The following is an 18,644-nucleotide window of genomic DNA, read 5'->3' as shown; positions in this document are numbered from 1 at the left end:
ATGTCCACTATTATTATTATTATTATTATTATTATTATCTTTTATTTATAAGGCACCACATAGGGTCCGCAGCGCAGTACATAGAGAATAGGTAAAACAGAACTTAGCATACAGGGCAGTACAAACAACAGAAACATGACTGTTAGCCTATGCTCAGATGACTAACCCTAGAAACACTGGTGCTTAAGCACATTAGAGGCCTATCAAAACCACTTCCTTTGGTGGTGAATAGCAATGTGTTCAAAATGGCTGGTTCATTGGCTCTAAAGCTCTAAAATTCACTACAAAAACATTAAATTAGACATAAAATTTGCTAAATTGCAGCAAAGTGAACAAACTTGATCATGTCCAAACTGAGTTGAACATGTTTGAAGTTTGTGTTAATTGGATACATTGTATGTGGTTTTATGGTTTAGTTTATAGTGTTTGAATGCAAACTTAAATGTCACATTTGGTCTCCAAACTTAAACAGTAATGTTCATTATCAAACAGAAATATGTATGAAAATGAGCCAAACAGTGTTTTCGAGGAAAGGGCAGCTCCACCATTTGAACCTGCCCAAAAATCTTGATGATACTGTGAATAAGTTTGAGGCCCTCAACCTGGCCAAAATAATTTGAATTTCCAACCAGATTGAATAATGTGAACAAATCTGGTATTTTTAGGACCACTGTGTCATGTACTACTGCTTTCAACAGAATCAGGTGTACTCTTCTTCTCTTACTTCTGGATTATGGAAAAGCTGTATTAGGATGTATAGTCTCCTGCTGAACCCCCTCTTAAAATGGGCTAGATGTAGACTACTACTACTACTACTACTACTACTACTACTACTACTACTACTATTACTATTACTACTACTACTACTACTATTACTACTACTATTATTACTACTACTACTACTACTACTGCTACTACTACTACTACTACTACTACTACTACTACTACTACTACTACTACTGCTACTGCTACTACGACTACTACTACTACTACTACCTGATTTTTTTGTACAAAATAATAATGTCCAGCAATTGTTTTTTCAGAATTCTTCATTTCTTGCTCCATCATTTCATATGATTTCACAGCAGACTAATGGGTTTAAGCTACTTTACATTTATATTCAACTATGTTTTGTGATGCAAAATTATTCTGACCCAGCAATGATCTGCAAAAACTGAAAAAAAAATTCACATTTTTTTATATCATGTGTTTTATTTCATTATCATTAGAGATGTTAATAATTGTTTCAAAATTGTTCTTGAACCAGTTCTAAAACTAAAAAAAAACCATATTAAATTATATAATTCTAGCTAGACTATAAAATGCCCAAATTTGAACAATTTGAACAGGTTTGACCATGAGTGAGATTTTTCAAAAATGTTTGACATTCGACAATAAGTGTCTACATTGTAAAATATGCGTGATGTTTTTCTATTTTTTTTTCAATTTGGAGTTAACAGCTTATCAATTGTAACACACATAGCATTGAGCTCAAACCAAAAACAAATTGTGATATTGCCAAGATTGGTTCAACAAAAGTCATTGAACTGGGTTATTTCAAACAAATTTGTAACTGTAGTTCAAGCATCTCTAATAGTGGGACACGGGATGCCAAATTTCAAGGGGAAAAAAATCTAGAATCTGAATAGCTGTGGTCTTTGTGTCACTCACCAGACTGTGAGTGCTTCTTCCCGTGTGTTTAGGAACCGTGGTCGTCCACCATCCTGAGGGTCTGCGCATGTGCAGCCCTTCCAAACCTTCAGTACCTGTTCCTTTTAGTTAATTGGCTGATCAGGCAACACTCCCTATTTAAAGCACCTGCTGTCTATACCTCGTTGCCTGATCTTGGAGTCTCATTCCCCATGAGCCTCTGAAGGTGTTCCTGTGTTTCCTTGTGTATTCAGCCCAGCTGATTCCTGTGGTTTCCAGACCACTTTAACTCTCCTGTGGTTTCCAGACCACTTCAACTCTCCTGTGTTTCATCGTGACTGTATTAGCTGATTCCTATCCGCTGCCTCCGTGCACTACAGTTATCAGCTCACTTCAACTCTCCTGTGTTTCCTCGTGACTGTATTAGCTGATTCCTATCCGCTGCCTCCGTGCACTACAGTTATCAACTCATTCAACTCTCCTGTGTTTCATCGTGACTGTGTTAGCTGATTCCTATCCGCTGCCTCCGTGCACTACAGTTATCAACTCACTTCAAACTCTCCTGTGTTTCATTGTGACTGCATTAGCTGATTCCTATCCGCTGCCTCCGTGCACTACAGTTATCAGCTCACTTCAACTCTCCTGTGTTTCATCGAGACTGCGCCAGCTGATTCCTATCCGCTGCCTCCGTGCTCAACAGTTCCAGCTCATCTCAACTCTCCCGTGTTTCATCGTGACTGCACCTGCTGATTCCTATCCGCTACCTCCGTGTACCTGCAGTGTCCTGCTTGCCGCTACACTTCAGTTCTACTCGTGTCTGCAGCCAGCTGATCCGCTCTCCATGCTTCTACAGTGTTTTCTGCCTGTGTCAACTCGCCTGTCTGCATTGGATCAACGCTCCGCTGCTGTCCTCTACTTGGAGACCGCTTCTACTCTTCAGTGATCTCCCGGTGACCAGTCCTATATACTACGGCTTCCTGAGTATTGTTCCATCATTGCTGGTCTACCTACCTGTGCGCTGCACCTATTTGGATACCGCTTCCATTTTCCTGGGACTTCGCATCCTGCCGGCCTCCTGCTGCTCAGGTATCTCTGCACTCCCTTCTGACAGCCTGCTCTTCTGAACCACGGTATGCATACTTATCATTGACTGTGCTTGTGGATTGCATACCTTGCTGGACTGAGTTGTTCTTCTCTGAAGTTGCCTATCCACTGAGACTATTGCCATCATTTGACTGTGTTACCTTTTAGTCTGGATAGTTCCTGAGACTTTGTATATTTGTGCAGTGCTGCTTTGTTATTACTACCTTGTGCATATCATCGTGGGATCAAGTTCAGTGTGCCCGTGTATACTCTGCATTACATTTATCTCCCCGTGCTCCTCCTCACATATATATTTCAGTGGTACAACTTGCTAGAGGCAGACCACTGATTCCTGTTTCAGTATCCTTCCATATAGCAGTGGTACAACTTGCTAACGCAGACCACTGACTTCCCGGATACCTTCACCTGGATTCCGTTCCCTCACCTAGACAGCGGTAAAACTTGCTAAACGCAGACCGCTGACTTCCATCACCTCCTCGTTGCTTCTGGACATTCCTCCTCACTATAGCAGTGGTACAACTTGCTACCGCAGACCACTGACTACCCTCACGTTTCCTTTGTCCATTCAGTTCCTCGTGTACTACTACCTATATATTACCAGTGCTGCTAGTCATAGACTTTCCACGAGTATTCTCTACCACCTGCTGTCTCCTGTTCCGTGATCACCCCGCTACCAGAGTACCATATTACCATCTATACTGCTCTGGTAAGTCCATCACCTGGTGATCCCTGGGTAAAGACTCCTAGTGCCCGTGACAGTAAGATCAGGCCATGACAGACCCAGATTCGGAACCTACAGCTAAAGAGATGCTGCAGCATCTGGTTACCCGTGTGGAGCAACAGGATGCTCGCCAACAGCTGTTACTACAATGTTACCAGGCGTTAGCCTCCCAAGGAACATCTGGACAGAATGTTACAGCTAATGTTGAAGCTCCTGTGCTTTCCTCCGTTTCCCCAGTGCCATCCCAGGTGTCTACGGCTTCCACGCTTCACCTGCCTACTCCGTCAAAGTATGATGGAGACCCCAAAACTTGTAGGGGTTTTCTCAACCAATGCTCAGTTCATTTTGAGCTCCAACCTCAAAATTTTTTTACCCATCGTTCCAGAGTGGCCTATCTTATCTCATTGTTTTCTGGACAAGCTCTGGCTTGGGCTTCCCCTCTGTGGGAGAAGAACGATCCAATATTACAAGATAGTGCCAAATTTATTCGATGAACCAGGTCGTGTAATCTCCGCTGCTTCCAGCATTCTCCGTTTACGTCAGGGTTCTCGTACAGTAGGCCAGTACGTCATTCAATTTAGGATATTAGCCTCTGAACTTCAGTGGAACACTGAAGCATTAATTGCCGCCTTCTGGCAGGGGCTCTCCGATAAAATTAAAGATGCATTGACTACCCAAGAGCTACCTACGTCATTAGAAGATTTGATTTCCCTCTGCCATCGTGTAGACATGAGGTTTCGTGAAAGGGAATCTGAAAAAACAACTTCAGTTAAAGCACCTCTTCGCTCAACCCCTCAACTTCGTCCAGCTTCATCTCCTGTGATCCCCATGGATATAGGACATTCCAAATTAACTTCTGAGGAGAGGAACCGAAGAGTAAAGAATAGACTTTGTATCTATTGTGCTGATTCCACACATATGCTCAATTCTTGCCCTAAGAAATCGGGAAATGCCAGGCCCTAACTAGTTCTGGAGAGGTGAAGTTAGGGTCCCTGGAGTCCTCTCCATGTTCTACGAAATTAAAAGTCTACGCTTTTGATGTTACGATTTCCTGTGCTACCAAATCCTTTGACTCCCAAGCACTGATTGATTCTGGAGCAGCAGGAAATTTCATTTCTAAATCCCTAGTGAATCAATGGTCCCTACCAGTCATTACTTTGAAAACACCGATTACTGTGACTGCTATAGATGGATCACGTCTCATCAATGGTCTCATGACCCAGAGTACGTCCCCAGTAACGCTTCAGATTGGTGTGCTACACCATGAAGAGATTTCGTTTTTAATTCTTCCTGTTACTACAAGTCCGATTGTTTTAGGCCTTCCATGGCTTCAATGTCATTCTCCCCAGATTGACTGGCGCACTCCTCAAGTTACGTCTTGGGGAGCTGAATGTCATCATCGTTGTCTTTCCCAAGTCATTCCTTTTAAAATACAGCAATCTTCCATCTCATCTTCCTCACCGGGACTTCCTCCTCAGTATGCTTCATTTGCCGATGTTTTTGATAAAGCTCAGTCTGAACGTCTTCCTCCTCATCGTTCATGGGATTGTCCGATCGATCTTCTACCTGGCAAGACTCCTCCTAGGGGTCGGGTGTATCCACTTTCGTTACCTGAAACTCAAGCTACATCTGAATACATCCAAGAGAATCTCCAGCGAGGTTTTATCCGACCTTCCACCTCTCCCGCTGGAGCCGGGTTCTTCTTCGTAAAAAAGAAGGATGGATCACTACGCCCCTGCATAGATTTTCGTGGACTTAACGCCATTACTATTAAAAATCGGTATCCCATTCCTCTGATTACTGAGTTATTTGATCGCATTAAGGGAGCTCGGATCTTTACCAAGTTGAATCTTCGTGGTGCCTATAATTTAATTAGAATCCGGTCCGGTGACGAATGGAAGACAGCTTTCAACACCAGAGATGGGCATTATGAATATTTAGTAATGCCTTTCGGGTTATGTAATGCCCCCGCTGTTTTCCAGGACTTCATTAATGAGATCTTTCGGGACTTGTTATATGTATGTGTCGTTGTCTACCTGGACGACATATTGATCTTTTCACAGGACCTGCCTTATCATCACCAACATGTGGCAGAGGTTCTTTCCAGACTCTGGAAAAATTCATTATTCTGCAAACTAGAAAAATGTTCATTCGAGTTGCCCCAGATTCCATTTTTGGGTTATATTGTCTCCGGAGTTGGTCTACAAATGGATCCAGAAAAGGTGAATGCTGTGTTACATTGGCCTCAGCCAACTACTCTTCGTGCCATTCAGCGTTTTTTAGGTTTTGCCAATTACTATAGACGCTTCATTCAAGACTTCTCGTCCATTGCATCTCCTATTGTGGCCCTGACTCGTAAAGGGGCCAATACTAAGCAATGGTCATCTGAGGCTCTCCAAGCCTTTCAATTTCTTAAAGAGTCCTTCTCCTCTGCTCCAATTCTTCGACAGCCTGATGTGAAACTTCCCTTCTTCCTAGAAGTAGATGCCTCTAATGTTGGCTTAGGAGCCATTCTCTCCCAACGATCGGAGCAACAAAAATTCCATCCTTGTGCCTTTTACTCTCGGGGTCTCCTGCCTGCGGAGAGGAATTACACTATCGGGGACAAGGAGTTGCTGGCTATCAAAGTAGCATTAGAGGAGTGGAGATACTTGTTGGAGGGAGCTCGTCACCCTGTGACGATTTTCACGGATCATAAGAACTTGTCATATCTACAGTCTGCCCAATGCTTGAATCCTCGTCAAGCAAGATGGTCTCTTTTCTTTTCTCGTTTCGAATTAATCATAACCTTCAAACCAGCTGCCAAAAACAAAAAAGCTGACGCTCTATCCCGAGCTTTTGTGACGTCCTCTGACGTTGAAGAGGTTTCCAACCACTCTATACTAGACCCCAAATGTATTTCGCTGGCTGCTTCTTCCACTAAAGTGCTACCATTTGGGAAGACCCTCGTGCCTCCTACTCTTAGGAGGAAAATCCTTTTGTGATTCCACTCTTCTCGTTTTTCTGGACATGCTGGTGAACGCAAGACCTTTGAGATTCTCTCTCGAAGTTACTGGTGGCCCTCGATGAGGAGAGACGTCAAAGAGTTTATTGCTTCTTGTGAATTGTGTTCTCAGTTTAAGACCTCCCGCAGAACCCCAGCGGTTTGCTTCAACCACTACCCATTCCATCCAAGCCTTGGACCCATATTAGTATGGACTTTGTTACTGATCTTCCGCCTAGTAAAAATTGTAATACTGTTTGGGTAGTGGTAGACAGATTTTCGAAGATGGCTCATTTTGTCCCTTTGTCTGGTTTGCCTTCCTCTTTTACTCTGGCTGAGCATTTCGTCAAGGAAATCTTTCGTATTCATGGATGTCCGTCTGAGATTGTGTCAGATAGAGGAGTACAATTCGTTTCCAGATTCTGGCGGGCCCTTTGTAAAACCTTGGGCATACGATTAGCGCTCTCATCTTCCTACCATCCTCAATCAAACGGACAAACTGAAAGGGTCAATCAAGATCTTGAGACCTTTATAAGGATGTTCTCATCAGCCAATCAAGACAACTGGGTAGAATTGCTTCCTTGGGCTGAATTCGCTCATAACAACATGTACCATGAGTCATCTTCCAAAACTCCATTCTTTGTGGTTTACGGTCACCATCCGTCTTTTCCGGAATTTCCTGCCCTCCCTCCCACCCAAGTTCCTGCTGTAGAGACTGTTTGTCAGACCTTCAAAAATATTTGGTCTCAGGTCAAAACCTGTTTAAAGAAGACTTCTGCCAAATATAAGTCTTTTGCAGATAAGAAGAGGCGGGCTATTCCACCACTGAAAATTGGAAATCGTGTATGGTTATCTACCAAAAATATTCGTTTGAAGGTCCCATCTATGAAATTCGCTCCCCGTTTTATTGGTCCATATAGGATCATTCAAGTGATAAATCCAGCTTGTTTCAAACTTCTATTTCCTAAGAATCTTCGTATTTCCAACGCCTTCCATGTGTCCTTGCTCAAACCTCTCATCATCAACCGTTTCTCGGTCCCTCCTTCAGCACCTCAGCCAGTTCAAGTTCATCAGGAGGAAGATTTCGAGATTACTCATATATTGGAGCAAAAATTTCGCGAGGAGTTCTTCGTTTCCTCGTTCATTGGAAGGGCTTTGGTCCAGAGGAGCGTTCATGGATCAAAGCTGAAGATCTCATTGCTCCAGCTCTTCTTAAGAAGTTTTATTCCAAAAATCCGGACAAGCCCGGTTCCAGGTGTTCTGTGCCCACCTTTAAAAGTGGGGGTACTGTCACTCACCAGACCGTGAGTGCTTCTTCCAGTGTCTTTAGGAACCGTGGTCGTCCACCATCCTGAGGGTCTGCGCATGTGCAGCCCTTTCAAACCTTCAGTACCTGTTCCTTTTAGTTAATTGGCTGATCAGGCAACACTCCCTATTTAAAGCACCTGCTGTCTATACCTCGTTGCCTGATCTTGGAGTCTCATTCCCCATGAGCCTCTGAAGGTGTTCCTGTGTTTCCTCGTGTATTCAGCTCAGCTGATTCCTGTGGTTTCCAGACCACTTCAACTCTCCTGTGGTTTCCAGACCACTTCAACTCTCCTGTGTTTCATCGTGACTGTATTAGCTGATTTCTATCCGCTGCCTCCGTGCACTACAGTTATCAACTCACTTCAACTCTCCTGTGTTTCCTCGTGACTGTATTAGCTGATTCCTATCCCCTGCCTCCGTGCACTACAGTTATCAACTCACTTCAACCTCTCCTGTGTTTCATTGTGACTGCATTAGCTGATTCCTATCCGCTGCCTCCGTGCACTACAGTTATCATCTCACTTCAACTCTCCTGTGTTTCATCGTGACTGTATTAGCTGATTCCTATCCGCTGCCTCCGTGCACTACAGTTATCAACTCACTTCAAACTCTCCTGTGTTTCATTGTGACTGCATTAGCTGATTCCTATCCGCTGCCTCCGTGCACTACAGTTATCAGCTCACTTCAACTCTCCTGTGTTTCATCGAGACTGCACCAGCTGATTCCTCTCCGCTGCCTCCGTGCTCAACAGTTCCAGCTCATCTCAACTCTCCCGTGTTTCATCGTGACTGCACCTGCTGATTCCTATCCGCTACCTCCGTGTACCTGCAGTGTTCTGCTTGCCGCTACCCTTCAGTTCTACTCGTGTCTGCAGCCAGCTGATCCGCTCTCCATGCTTCTACAGTGTTCCTGCCTGTGTCAACTCGCCTGTCTGCATTGGATCAACGCTCCGCTGCTGTCCTCTACTTGGAGACTGCTTCTACTCTTCAGTGATCTCCCGGTGACCAGTCCTATATACTACGGCTTCCTGAGTATTGTTCCATCGTTGCTGGTCTACCTACCTGTGCACTGCACCTACTTGGATACCGCTTCCATTTCCCTGGGACTTCGCATCCTGCCGGCCTCCTGCTGCTCAGGTATCTCTGCACTCCCTTCTGACAGCCTGCTCTTCTGAACCACGGTATGCATACTTATCATTGACTGTGCTCGTGGATTGCATACCTTGCTGGACTGAGTTGTTCTTCTTTGAAGTTGCCTATCCACTGAGACTATTGCCATCATTTGACTGTGTTACCTTTTAGTCTGGATAGTTCCTGAGACTTTGTATATTTGTGCAGTGCTGCTCTGTTATTACTACCTTGTGCATATCATCGTGGGATCAAGTTCAGTGTGCCCGTGTATACTCTGCATTACATTTATCTCCCCGTGCTCCTCCTCACATATATATTTCAGTGGTACAACTTGCTAGAGGCAGACCACTGATTCCTGTTTCAGTATCCTTCCATATAGCAGTGGTACAACTTGCTAACGCAGACCACTGACTTCCCGGATGCCTTCACCTGGATTCCGTTCCCTCACCTAGACAGCGGTACAACTTGCTAAACGCAGACCGCTGACTTCCATCACCTCCGCATTGCTTCTGGACATTCCTCCTCACTATAGCAGTGGTACAACTTGCTACCGCAGACCACTGACTACCCTCACGTTTCCTTTGTCCATTCAGTTCCTCGTGTACTACTACCTATATATTACCAGTGCTGCTAGTCATAGACTTTCCACGAGCATTCTCTACCATCTGCTGTCTCCTGTTCCGTGATCACCCCGCTACCAGAGTACCATATTACCATCTATACTGCTCTGGTAAGTCCATCACCTGGTGATCCCTGGGTAAAGACTCCTAGTGCCCGTGACACTTTGCCTATAGCAGTCCCTCTTTCTTTAGGGCTGAACATGCTCATGTGTTCTCAGATGATCCCAGGAATTATGGGAGTAGCAGCTACTCATACAGGTCATAAAAAAAATGGGACAAGGTTCAGTGTCCAAGGAGAGGTCAGGGCAGGGCAACGACGATCCAGGCAATAGTCATCGTCTAGGCAAGGGTCAGGGCAGGCAGCAATCAAGAGAATGGAGTGTGTCAAAGCAAAAGTTCAGGGCAGACAGCAATCCAGAGAAATATCAGTGTGCCGTCAAAAGGTCAGTACCAAGATTGAATCAGAAGATAGCAAAACAGACCCACAGTGCTAAATAAAAACCACCAACAAAGGATAGTGAAAAATTGAGCTGCCTGCATTTTAAAGGTGCAGACAGACAATGAAAATGCTCCTCATGAGCCAAGACAATGCAGCCAGAATTGATGTAGTGCAATCATGTGATCGCCCTGTATTTACCCACCCAGATGCTCAAAGGCATGCAAAGTAACTGAATAGTCGGCACAAGATGAGAGATTTAGCAATGGAGCAAGTCTGCACTCCCCACTCTTGAAAACGAGCTTGTTTTGCTTGCAAATGCATTAGAGTGAAGATAGATATTTTAAGATTTAACCAACATTTTTGAGAATATCAAATAGTTATTCACTAGTAACTTCACTGAGGCATTAGGCAGGTTTTCACAAACATTTGTAACAAACTCCATTTTCACAAATATTGGTTCAGCACACAAAATTCTGCCCCCCTCCTCCCACTACATGTAGGTCTGCACAGTACTACTCAATATGGTAGTTCTATTCAAAATATTATTATTATTATTATTATTATTATTATTATTATTATTATTGATGAGAGTTGCAAATAACAGTTATTGTTAATGTATTTGTTCCTCGTTCTATAATTTTTAATGCAATGCAACTATGGCTTTGTGAAAGCTTCAGAATCAAATGCTTAGAACGACAGGAGGGCACAAAATCTTCAACGTGTATTTTAGTAATAAATATTGTGAGTGACAATTTTCTTTTCTCCTCAGAATACGGAAGGGATTGTTGTGAGAAAAGAGCCACTCTTCCCCGATGCATCTGGAATTATTTCAAAGAGTCACGAACTGTCAGACTTGGCAAGGTAAAAGGACACCTAGACATGACCACGGCGCATCTCCCATCATTTTCAAGGGAAATACCAGACATACATGTGTTGAAGGTTGCTCATCCCATAAAATTCCCCACATACTGCCTTTAAGAATTAAGGTCTCTTAGGTCTCACTTATGGTAAAACAGACATAGGATGTAATGATCAGCGTTGGAACATTTTTGGTTTTCATAAGAGGACCCTGCAAGGGGACTTGGACTACACCAGAGAAGAATTACAGGTCATATCTACCAAAGCAGTCTTTTCAGGAGGCTGCTGATAAATAAACTAAGCAAAACAAAACGAGTCAAAATACAGGAACAAATCAAAGATTGAGGGCAGGCAGTAGTAATGCAGAGTCAAACTACAGGCCAAAGTCAGGAAGAGCAAAAGACAAGTGAAACTATAAAAAGCTGAGGTCAAAATTTAAACAAGGCAATGTTTACGCTAATTAGCTCAGGAAGGTAATCAGTTGCAAAGGCAATGAGTGTGTGAGACTGATGTATTTAAGGCAAGGAACTTCCTTGATTGGCCACAGAGGGAACACAGGTGCAAACATTGATTCCACAATGATCTTAGAGCAATAAAACAGCAGAAACCTGGAGAAATTGTGGCTGATCTATAAGATCACTGCATAAGGGCTAAGACACAATGGTTTAATCTCAGGGAGAGACAAAAAACAAAAGGAGACAAAACTGTGGCTGATATGTAATATAGGCCCCTATTCTTGTCCTCTAAATTTGGGTTGAGCAGAAGTTTCACCTTTGGGAAAATAAGAATCATGAATTAAAGATGTTGGGTGGAATAGAAAGGTCATAGTTGCCAACATTGGCAACTTGTGTTCCTGGAGGTCCGGGGGGCAGGTAGGTGTGTGGGGGCGGGGCTCAAAGAATCATGTTGTTAGCTCCGCCCCAAAGCTGTCATCACCGTTTAGACCAATAAAAATAGGGAGCGGGGCCACAATAACGCATACATGGCACCAATAAACCCCGCCCCCTCCATTTACTTTGCAGAGACGGCCGGGAATTGCCTGCTCTCCCAGGTGTCCGGGAGACCGACCCGGATTTCGGGAGTCTCCCGGATATTCCGGGAGAGTTGGCAAGTATGAGAAAGGTACTCTTCTGGAAAATCACAAGGACACTTTATAGCTGTTTGATTCTGCAGCAACAATCAGATAATGCTTGCATAACATCATAATTAGAATACATGTTGCCCAAACAGGGCCAGAGTTACCTCACCCTATTAATCATCCCAGTGTTGGCTAACATGTGACACTCCAGCTGTTGTGAAACTACAAGTCCCAGCATGCTTTGCCAATATATATAGCAGCTTATTGCTGGAAGGGTATGCTGGGACTTGTAGTTTCACAACACCTGAAATGTCACAGGTTAGCCAACACTGAACTAGCCACACCCATTTTACTTTTCAAAGTCACAAATTGCACAATCTAGTTGGGCAATTTGTTACAGGGGCCAAAAAATAATAGAAAGCAGAATACTAAATATTGTCCAAGTAATATAAAGATAATTTGTTAAACATATGCAGTGCCCTCACCAAACTTAATTATTCACATTTGTGTGTAGATCTCAATATCACCTGTAGTTCTCAGTATTAATTCCTCTCCATAATGTTAGTTATAACAAAATAGGTTACTTTGAATAGAATCTCTGATTATTCAATGTGATGTGTGAACACACTCACCAATTACAGTTGAAAGTAGAACCTTAAATGGCATCTTTATATCCATTATGAATTCATAAATCCATGCCAAAACTGCTGTGCCATTATGTGTTGTACAAAATTCACCATTTCACATAGGATTAAAGAATTTGGTTTTATTCTAAAATAAATATATATAATTCTCAGGGCCTGATTAAGGGTCACAGCCGCCCTAGGCTACTACACTGTTTGCCCCCCCCCCCCACCAATGTGCGTATACCTATACACACACACACACACATATTTATATATATATATATATATATATATATATATATATATATAATATAAATAAAATTGTAAAACATTAATTAATACATAAAACACACTTTAATATGCACGTCCTCTCTTACCTGATCTTGCAGCGTAGACTACCTGGTGTTCTCTTTTGCTTGTTCTTGGAGCGTTGGCCGTTGCCTGGCTTCTGAAAACTTGGGAGTCCTGTATTTAAAATGTGCAAAAATTGTATTATAGTGCAACATTTTAACAAACCCTGAATGATACAAAACAACCCCTAGTACAGTCAGACAATAAAATATATAAAAATTATTTACACTCATATAGTAACATCTACCAGCCCTGTCTATCTAGTATTTAGTATTCTAGTGACCGCTGAAACCACAGTCAGCACCCACATCACCGCCACACAATACAGAGATCCTGCCCCCCGCAAGCTATTTCATCACCTCCCCCACCAGCCAATTTATCCCACTTAATTTTTATCAACCCGCACCAGACAGTTTATGACCCCACCTATCCAATTTATTAACCCCCCTCTAGCCAGTTCATTACCTCCCTATTGCCATTTCATTCACCCCCTCTGTAGCCAGTTCATTAGCTCCCCATTGCCATTTCATTAATCCCCCCTCTCCAATTCATTAAACCCCCCCTGTAGTCAGTTCATTACCTTCCCATTTTCACTTCATTAATTCCCCCTCTAGCCATTTCATTAACCCCCCCATCCAATTCATAAGCCCCCCCCTATCCAATTCATAACCCCCCCACCCAATTCATAAGCCCCACCTCTAGCCAGTTAATTACCTCCCCATTTTCACTCCATTAATCCCCACTATCCAATCCATACTAGCCAGTTCATTAATCCCCCCATATCCAATTTATAAGCCTCCCCCCCATTAGCCAGTTCATTAATCCCCCCCAGTCATCTCTCCCCCCCCCTGATATTTAACAAGCTGCACTTACCTTGCTGTCTTCTGTTCCTCCTCTCTCCAGATGCCGGCGCTTGTCATCTTCACACGCAGCAGCTAACAACATCCGACGCTGTTAGCTGCACTGTCACTGCGGGCGCGCTCTGTTTGATTAGTGTGGTCACGTGAGATGTGAGATCTCACGTGACCACACTAAGCAATAAACTGCAGCCACACTGACAGCGCAGCTAACAGAGTTGAATGCTGTTAGCTGCGTGATTGGGTACAGGAGCATGCGGGACCGCCCCCTTGAGGACAGGGACGACCCCATTAGAGGAGAAAGAAGCCGATCACCGGCATTTGAAGGAGAAAAAAAAAACAGCTTGCAATTCTAGTGGTTGATCAGGCCCTGATAATTCTTGTTAGTAGTAAACAATAAAATGTTTGCACTCATTAGGATGTTAAGGTAAGTACAATAAGATAGCCAGAGTCCAGGTGAAGAAAATTCACACAAAGTTTATGAAAAGTTAATGGGCATGATTCATTATGGAACGTCAATTCTGCTCACTGTCATATTTTGCTTAAAATTGATCTGTACAGAATCAAAGATAGAATAAACGCCAAAGAAATGCAAGTGCATGCAATTAATTTTCGAGTGTAAAGAATACTTTCGACAGTCTGCGATTTCAAGAGTGGAATGGGAGAGGGAAGGGGCGTATGCACATAGTTAATTTACAAAACAAGCGTATTGTAAATTGGGTCCCATTTGTACCTTCCGATCGTGTACGCTGGTGTCACGAATGCCCAGCCTGTCTCAGATACTGCAATCTGAAACAGCTGGCTGTGATTGGAGTTACCTTGGTCACTTACCAATGAATACACCTTTTCTGTCACCACAAAGGATTTACTATGGAGTCCTTATGTTCACCAAAACCACTTATTACTATTACACACTTAAATAACAAACAAATGCAGCATGAGCCTCACTTGGCTTCGTAAGTTCACAAAGAATCACGGAGAATATGCTAGATTAAATGTATTTTAATCAGAAAAAAAATCCAAGGCTTAATTACAAAACAGTTAATAACAAGACATACAAAATAAGTTGCACAAATAAGTTTCAGAAATAAAATAGGAAATAAAACCTAACTTACTAGTGTAAGACTGGTCGTGAGAAGAGTAACATTTGAGAGAGATGGCACATTTCTGACCTAGGCACTGGTCTCCTCTTAGAAAATGAACCCTTTTTCTAGGTAAAGCAGCTGATTTAAACCTTTCTCACATAGTTCTCATCCCCACCTTTGGAGGTTAGCTGTCAGTCAGGACAGATTGATTACCAGAGTTACACAGGGTTTTCGAAGTGAGTTATCTATCCCTGAAATATGTATGGCATCTCAGAGGACATGATTCTCACCTCTGCTCTTTCTGCCTGGCTGGTCAGTTCCACATCCTTTGTATACGCAAATTGGTCAGATCTGTCCCTGGGTCTGGCTAATTTCAAAAGACTCTTTGTCAATTGCACAGATCATTTAGGACAGTCAGCAAAGCATACTTTGAAAGGTTATATACAATATACACATTGGCATACATGAATATTAAGGGAAAAGAACAATAACACATAATCATCACAGCTGGGCAGAACTTTGACTTGAAGATCCTGTTCTGAGCCTTCCACTGGGTTGATTTGGACACAAATTTCACAGACTGGTAACAATGGATACCAGAAGTCATACTAGTGGGTTGAGGTTTTGGTCAGACCTCCCGTTGGGTGTACGCTGGCCAGAACTTTGACCTGGGGAGCCTGTTCTTGGCCTTCCACTTAATGGATTTGAATGACATTTAAAATAAAAAAAATAAAAATTGACACTGGGCTACCACCTCATGGGTGTGTTGGAAGAGCTGCTAGGCTGCTAATAACTTTTAAAATGTTGACAGTTACATCCAACCTATTGATAACTCAAAAACTTGAAAATTTAAACCTGGTCAATTCCGGGGATTTCAGATAGTATACCATAAAGCAGAGGTTATCTTTTGTTTTAATTCTCTGAGTTACAATATAAATCTGATATGCTCTCTATATTCTATGAAATCGGATCCAGAGACCAGCTCTATTTCACATCTGGGTCCATTAAAATTAAACTTTGCTTCTTGATTTAAACATGCATGAAAAGTACATAAAACTGTTAGAATGAAACATTAAAGTTGCATGACGGCTCACTCATACCAATAAAGGAAGATGTTCTGAATGTGTAAGTAATGTGTCTTAGGGCCTGAGTCATTAAGGAGAGCAAAGCAAAAAAAAGGTTTGTTCCTGGACGAACCTTGTTACAATGCAAGGGGTGCAGATTAGTTTATTATTTTTGCAGGTAAGGAAAATACTGGCTGCTTACTCATGTAGCACACAAATACTTTATAGCTTTATTTTTGCACTGAAATTTAAAGTTGATCTAGAACTTGCCTTATCCAAGCAATAAATCTGACCCCACATTTTAAATTTACCTCCCCCTCCAATGCAACATAGTTTTGCCCAGGTGCCAAGTTACTCCTTTTTTATGATTTGCTCTCCTTAATGACTCAGACCCTTGGTGTTCCACTTATATTGCACAATTAAAAGGGCCTAATTCATATTTGGACGTATAGCAAGCCCCTGTGCGTGCCGTATCTTGCATGAAATAGTTGTGCACATGCTCAGAAGCGGACCTGGCGCCTCTGAACACAATTGCATGCATTTTTTTACATGCGTTCTGATAGGACTTTACATTGTATATTTATTATGTTGGTATCCTGCACTGTGTTCTGTCTTATAACATACAGCAAGCAACGTTTAGGCAACGCGTACTTACACCCAGATTCAAATGGAATTGTATATTGAGATCCGCTTGGACTTGAATATGGTTGGAACTCCGCTCAATTTCTGTACTCATTTTCTTAAATACAAGTTGCGTGCAGTTTGCGTTTTCAAACATGAATCGAGCCCTAAGGCTCTCTTAGAGTAAATTGAAGTAAAAATTAGGAAATAAGGATAAGTAATATCAGCTTTCTATGTGGTTATCAGTGAAAGACAAAATCACCAATGCAACTAAATTGACATGGTCACTATTTTAATACATTTTGGCCTATGGTCTATACAAGATAATTAAATATATATGAGTTTAGATATGAACGGTCACAACTTATAAAAGCCTCAATCTGAGTAAATGCAATAGAGAGAAATGCTTAGCTGGACAAGATCTACTCTTACTAACACTTGACCTCTATATTATGCAGTCTTGGAATCTGGACAATCTCAGCACGATATGACAACACGCTTCAGGAATTCACCACTAACTTCGAGGTGAAAGAATATGGTAAGGAAATGCCATTATAATTCTTATAAGAAAACCCAACAGGAAGCAAACAAACTGGTTGTGGGGTAAGTCCTATGAGATTATTATTATTATTATTATCCTTTATTTGTTAGGCGCCACAAGAGTTCCGCAGCACCGTACAATGCACAGACGATAGACAGTACAGGGTAAAACATTACTGAGCAGTAAACAAAAATGAGATTTAATATAATTTTTATTGATGGGTTAGAATATATCTTAACCGAATTAATGACAATTTAGTGTCAATTTAGCTGAAAATGTGTTCAAACTAAAATACTTAAATGTTTGTTTTTGTTTTTCTAATGGTCTCTCTATTGACTTTGTATTTGTTTGAATTTCTTTACACTCAGTTTTACCAAACATTGAAGTTACAATAAAGACAGATAAGAATTTTATGTACCTTGAAGATGAAACATTTTCTGTGACAGTTCAAGCTCAGTGAGTATCTATATAGAATGTGTGTTTGTGGTCTAATGATCAATGATATATACAGGAGGTTTCTGTGTGTTCAGTGATCAGTAAAATGTGTGCGAGGTATATGTGTATTCTAGTGATCAGTGATATACGTACACAAGGTTCTGTGTGTTCTCGTGATCAGTGATATCTGTACATGAGGTGTCTATATGTTGGAGTGATCAGTGATATCTGTATAGGAGGTGTCCATGGACGCTGAGAGAGGGGAGGGCAGGTACTAATTACCTGGGCCCGGACATACCAGGTGCCTGCGTTTTTTTGGGGGAGGTTTTTATTTTTTAAACTTTTTTTTTTCCTTCTTTTTGCTGGGGCGGTGTGTGTGTGGGGGGGGGGGAGGTCGGAGTTCAGAGGGTGGGCAGGGTATTAAAAAATAAAAATAAATACATATACTCACGTGATCGCGGCACCAGAATCCCTCCTCCTTCCTCTCTGCTCTATTTACACTGAATCTTGGGTGTGATGTCATCAAGTCACGCCTGACATTCAGTGGGGAGTGGCGCAGAGTGGACCCTGAACGAAGCAAGAAGAGAGAAGTCAGAAAACAGAAGACAGAAGAAAAGAAAAGAGAAGAGATGAAAGAAGCTAATACAAAGGTAAGTAAAAGAACGGAGGCAAAGGGAGGAAAGCAGAAAAAGCACAGCGTGATGTCAAATGGGGGGAGAAAGGCACAGTATGAGGAAATAGTGGGGGGGAGAGGCACAGTAAGAGGAAAGAGGGGGGCAGAGAGATACAGTGTGATGAAAAAAGGGGGGAGAGAGACACAGTATGATGAAAAAGGGGGGAGAGAGGCACAGTATGAGGAAAAGGGGGGGAGGAAGGCACAGTATGAGGAAAAAGGGGGAGCAGCAGAAAGGCACAGAGTGATGAAGGGGGGCAGGATAACACAGTGATAAAGGAGAGGGGGGGCAAAATGGCACAGTGTGATGAAATCGTGGGGGAGCAGCATGGCACAGTGTGATGAAGGAGAGAGGGCAGCAGCATGGCACAGTGTGAAAAAGCAGCATTGAGAGTGCAGTGTGATCATATAGGGGCACAACGTGGTCATGAAGGGGCACAGTAATGTGTGTCTGATGACACAGGAGGCTTGTGGCAATGTAGTATGAGGTAGGTGGTGAG

General features: G+C 42.5%; 1 protein-coding gene across 1 annotated transcript in view; it reads left to right on the top strand.

Annotated features, from left to right (window-relative positions):
- LOC142151178 (venom factor-like) overlaps positions 1 to 18,644 on the top strand; it is a 172,695-nt gene that overhangs the window by 27,859 nt on the left and 126,192 nt on the right. The window contains exons 5-7 of the mRNA XM_075206544.1: positions 10,725 to 10,816; positions 16,954 to 17,033; positions 17,405 to 17,492. Coding sequence (XP_075062645.1) covers positions 10,725 to 10,816; positions 16,954 to 17,033; positions 17,405 to 17,492 — 260 coding nt within the window. The remainder of the gene's footprint in view (positions 1 to 10,724; positions 10,817 to 16,953; positions 17,034 to 17,404; positions 17,493 to 18,644) is intronic.

Source organism: Mixophyes fleayi, chromosome 4, assembly GCF_038048845.1.
Source record: "Mixophyes fleayi isolate aMixFle1 chromosome 4, aMixFle1.hap1, whole genome shotgun sequence".
Taxonomy (NCBI): domain Eukaryota; kingdom Metazoa; phylum Chordata; class Amphibia; order Anura; family Limnodynastidae; genus Mixophyes; species Mixophyes fleayi.
This window is presented reverse-complemented; position numbering and strand designations above follow the sequence as displayed.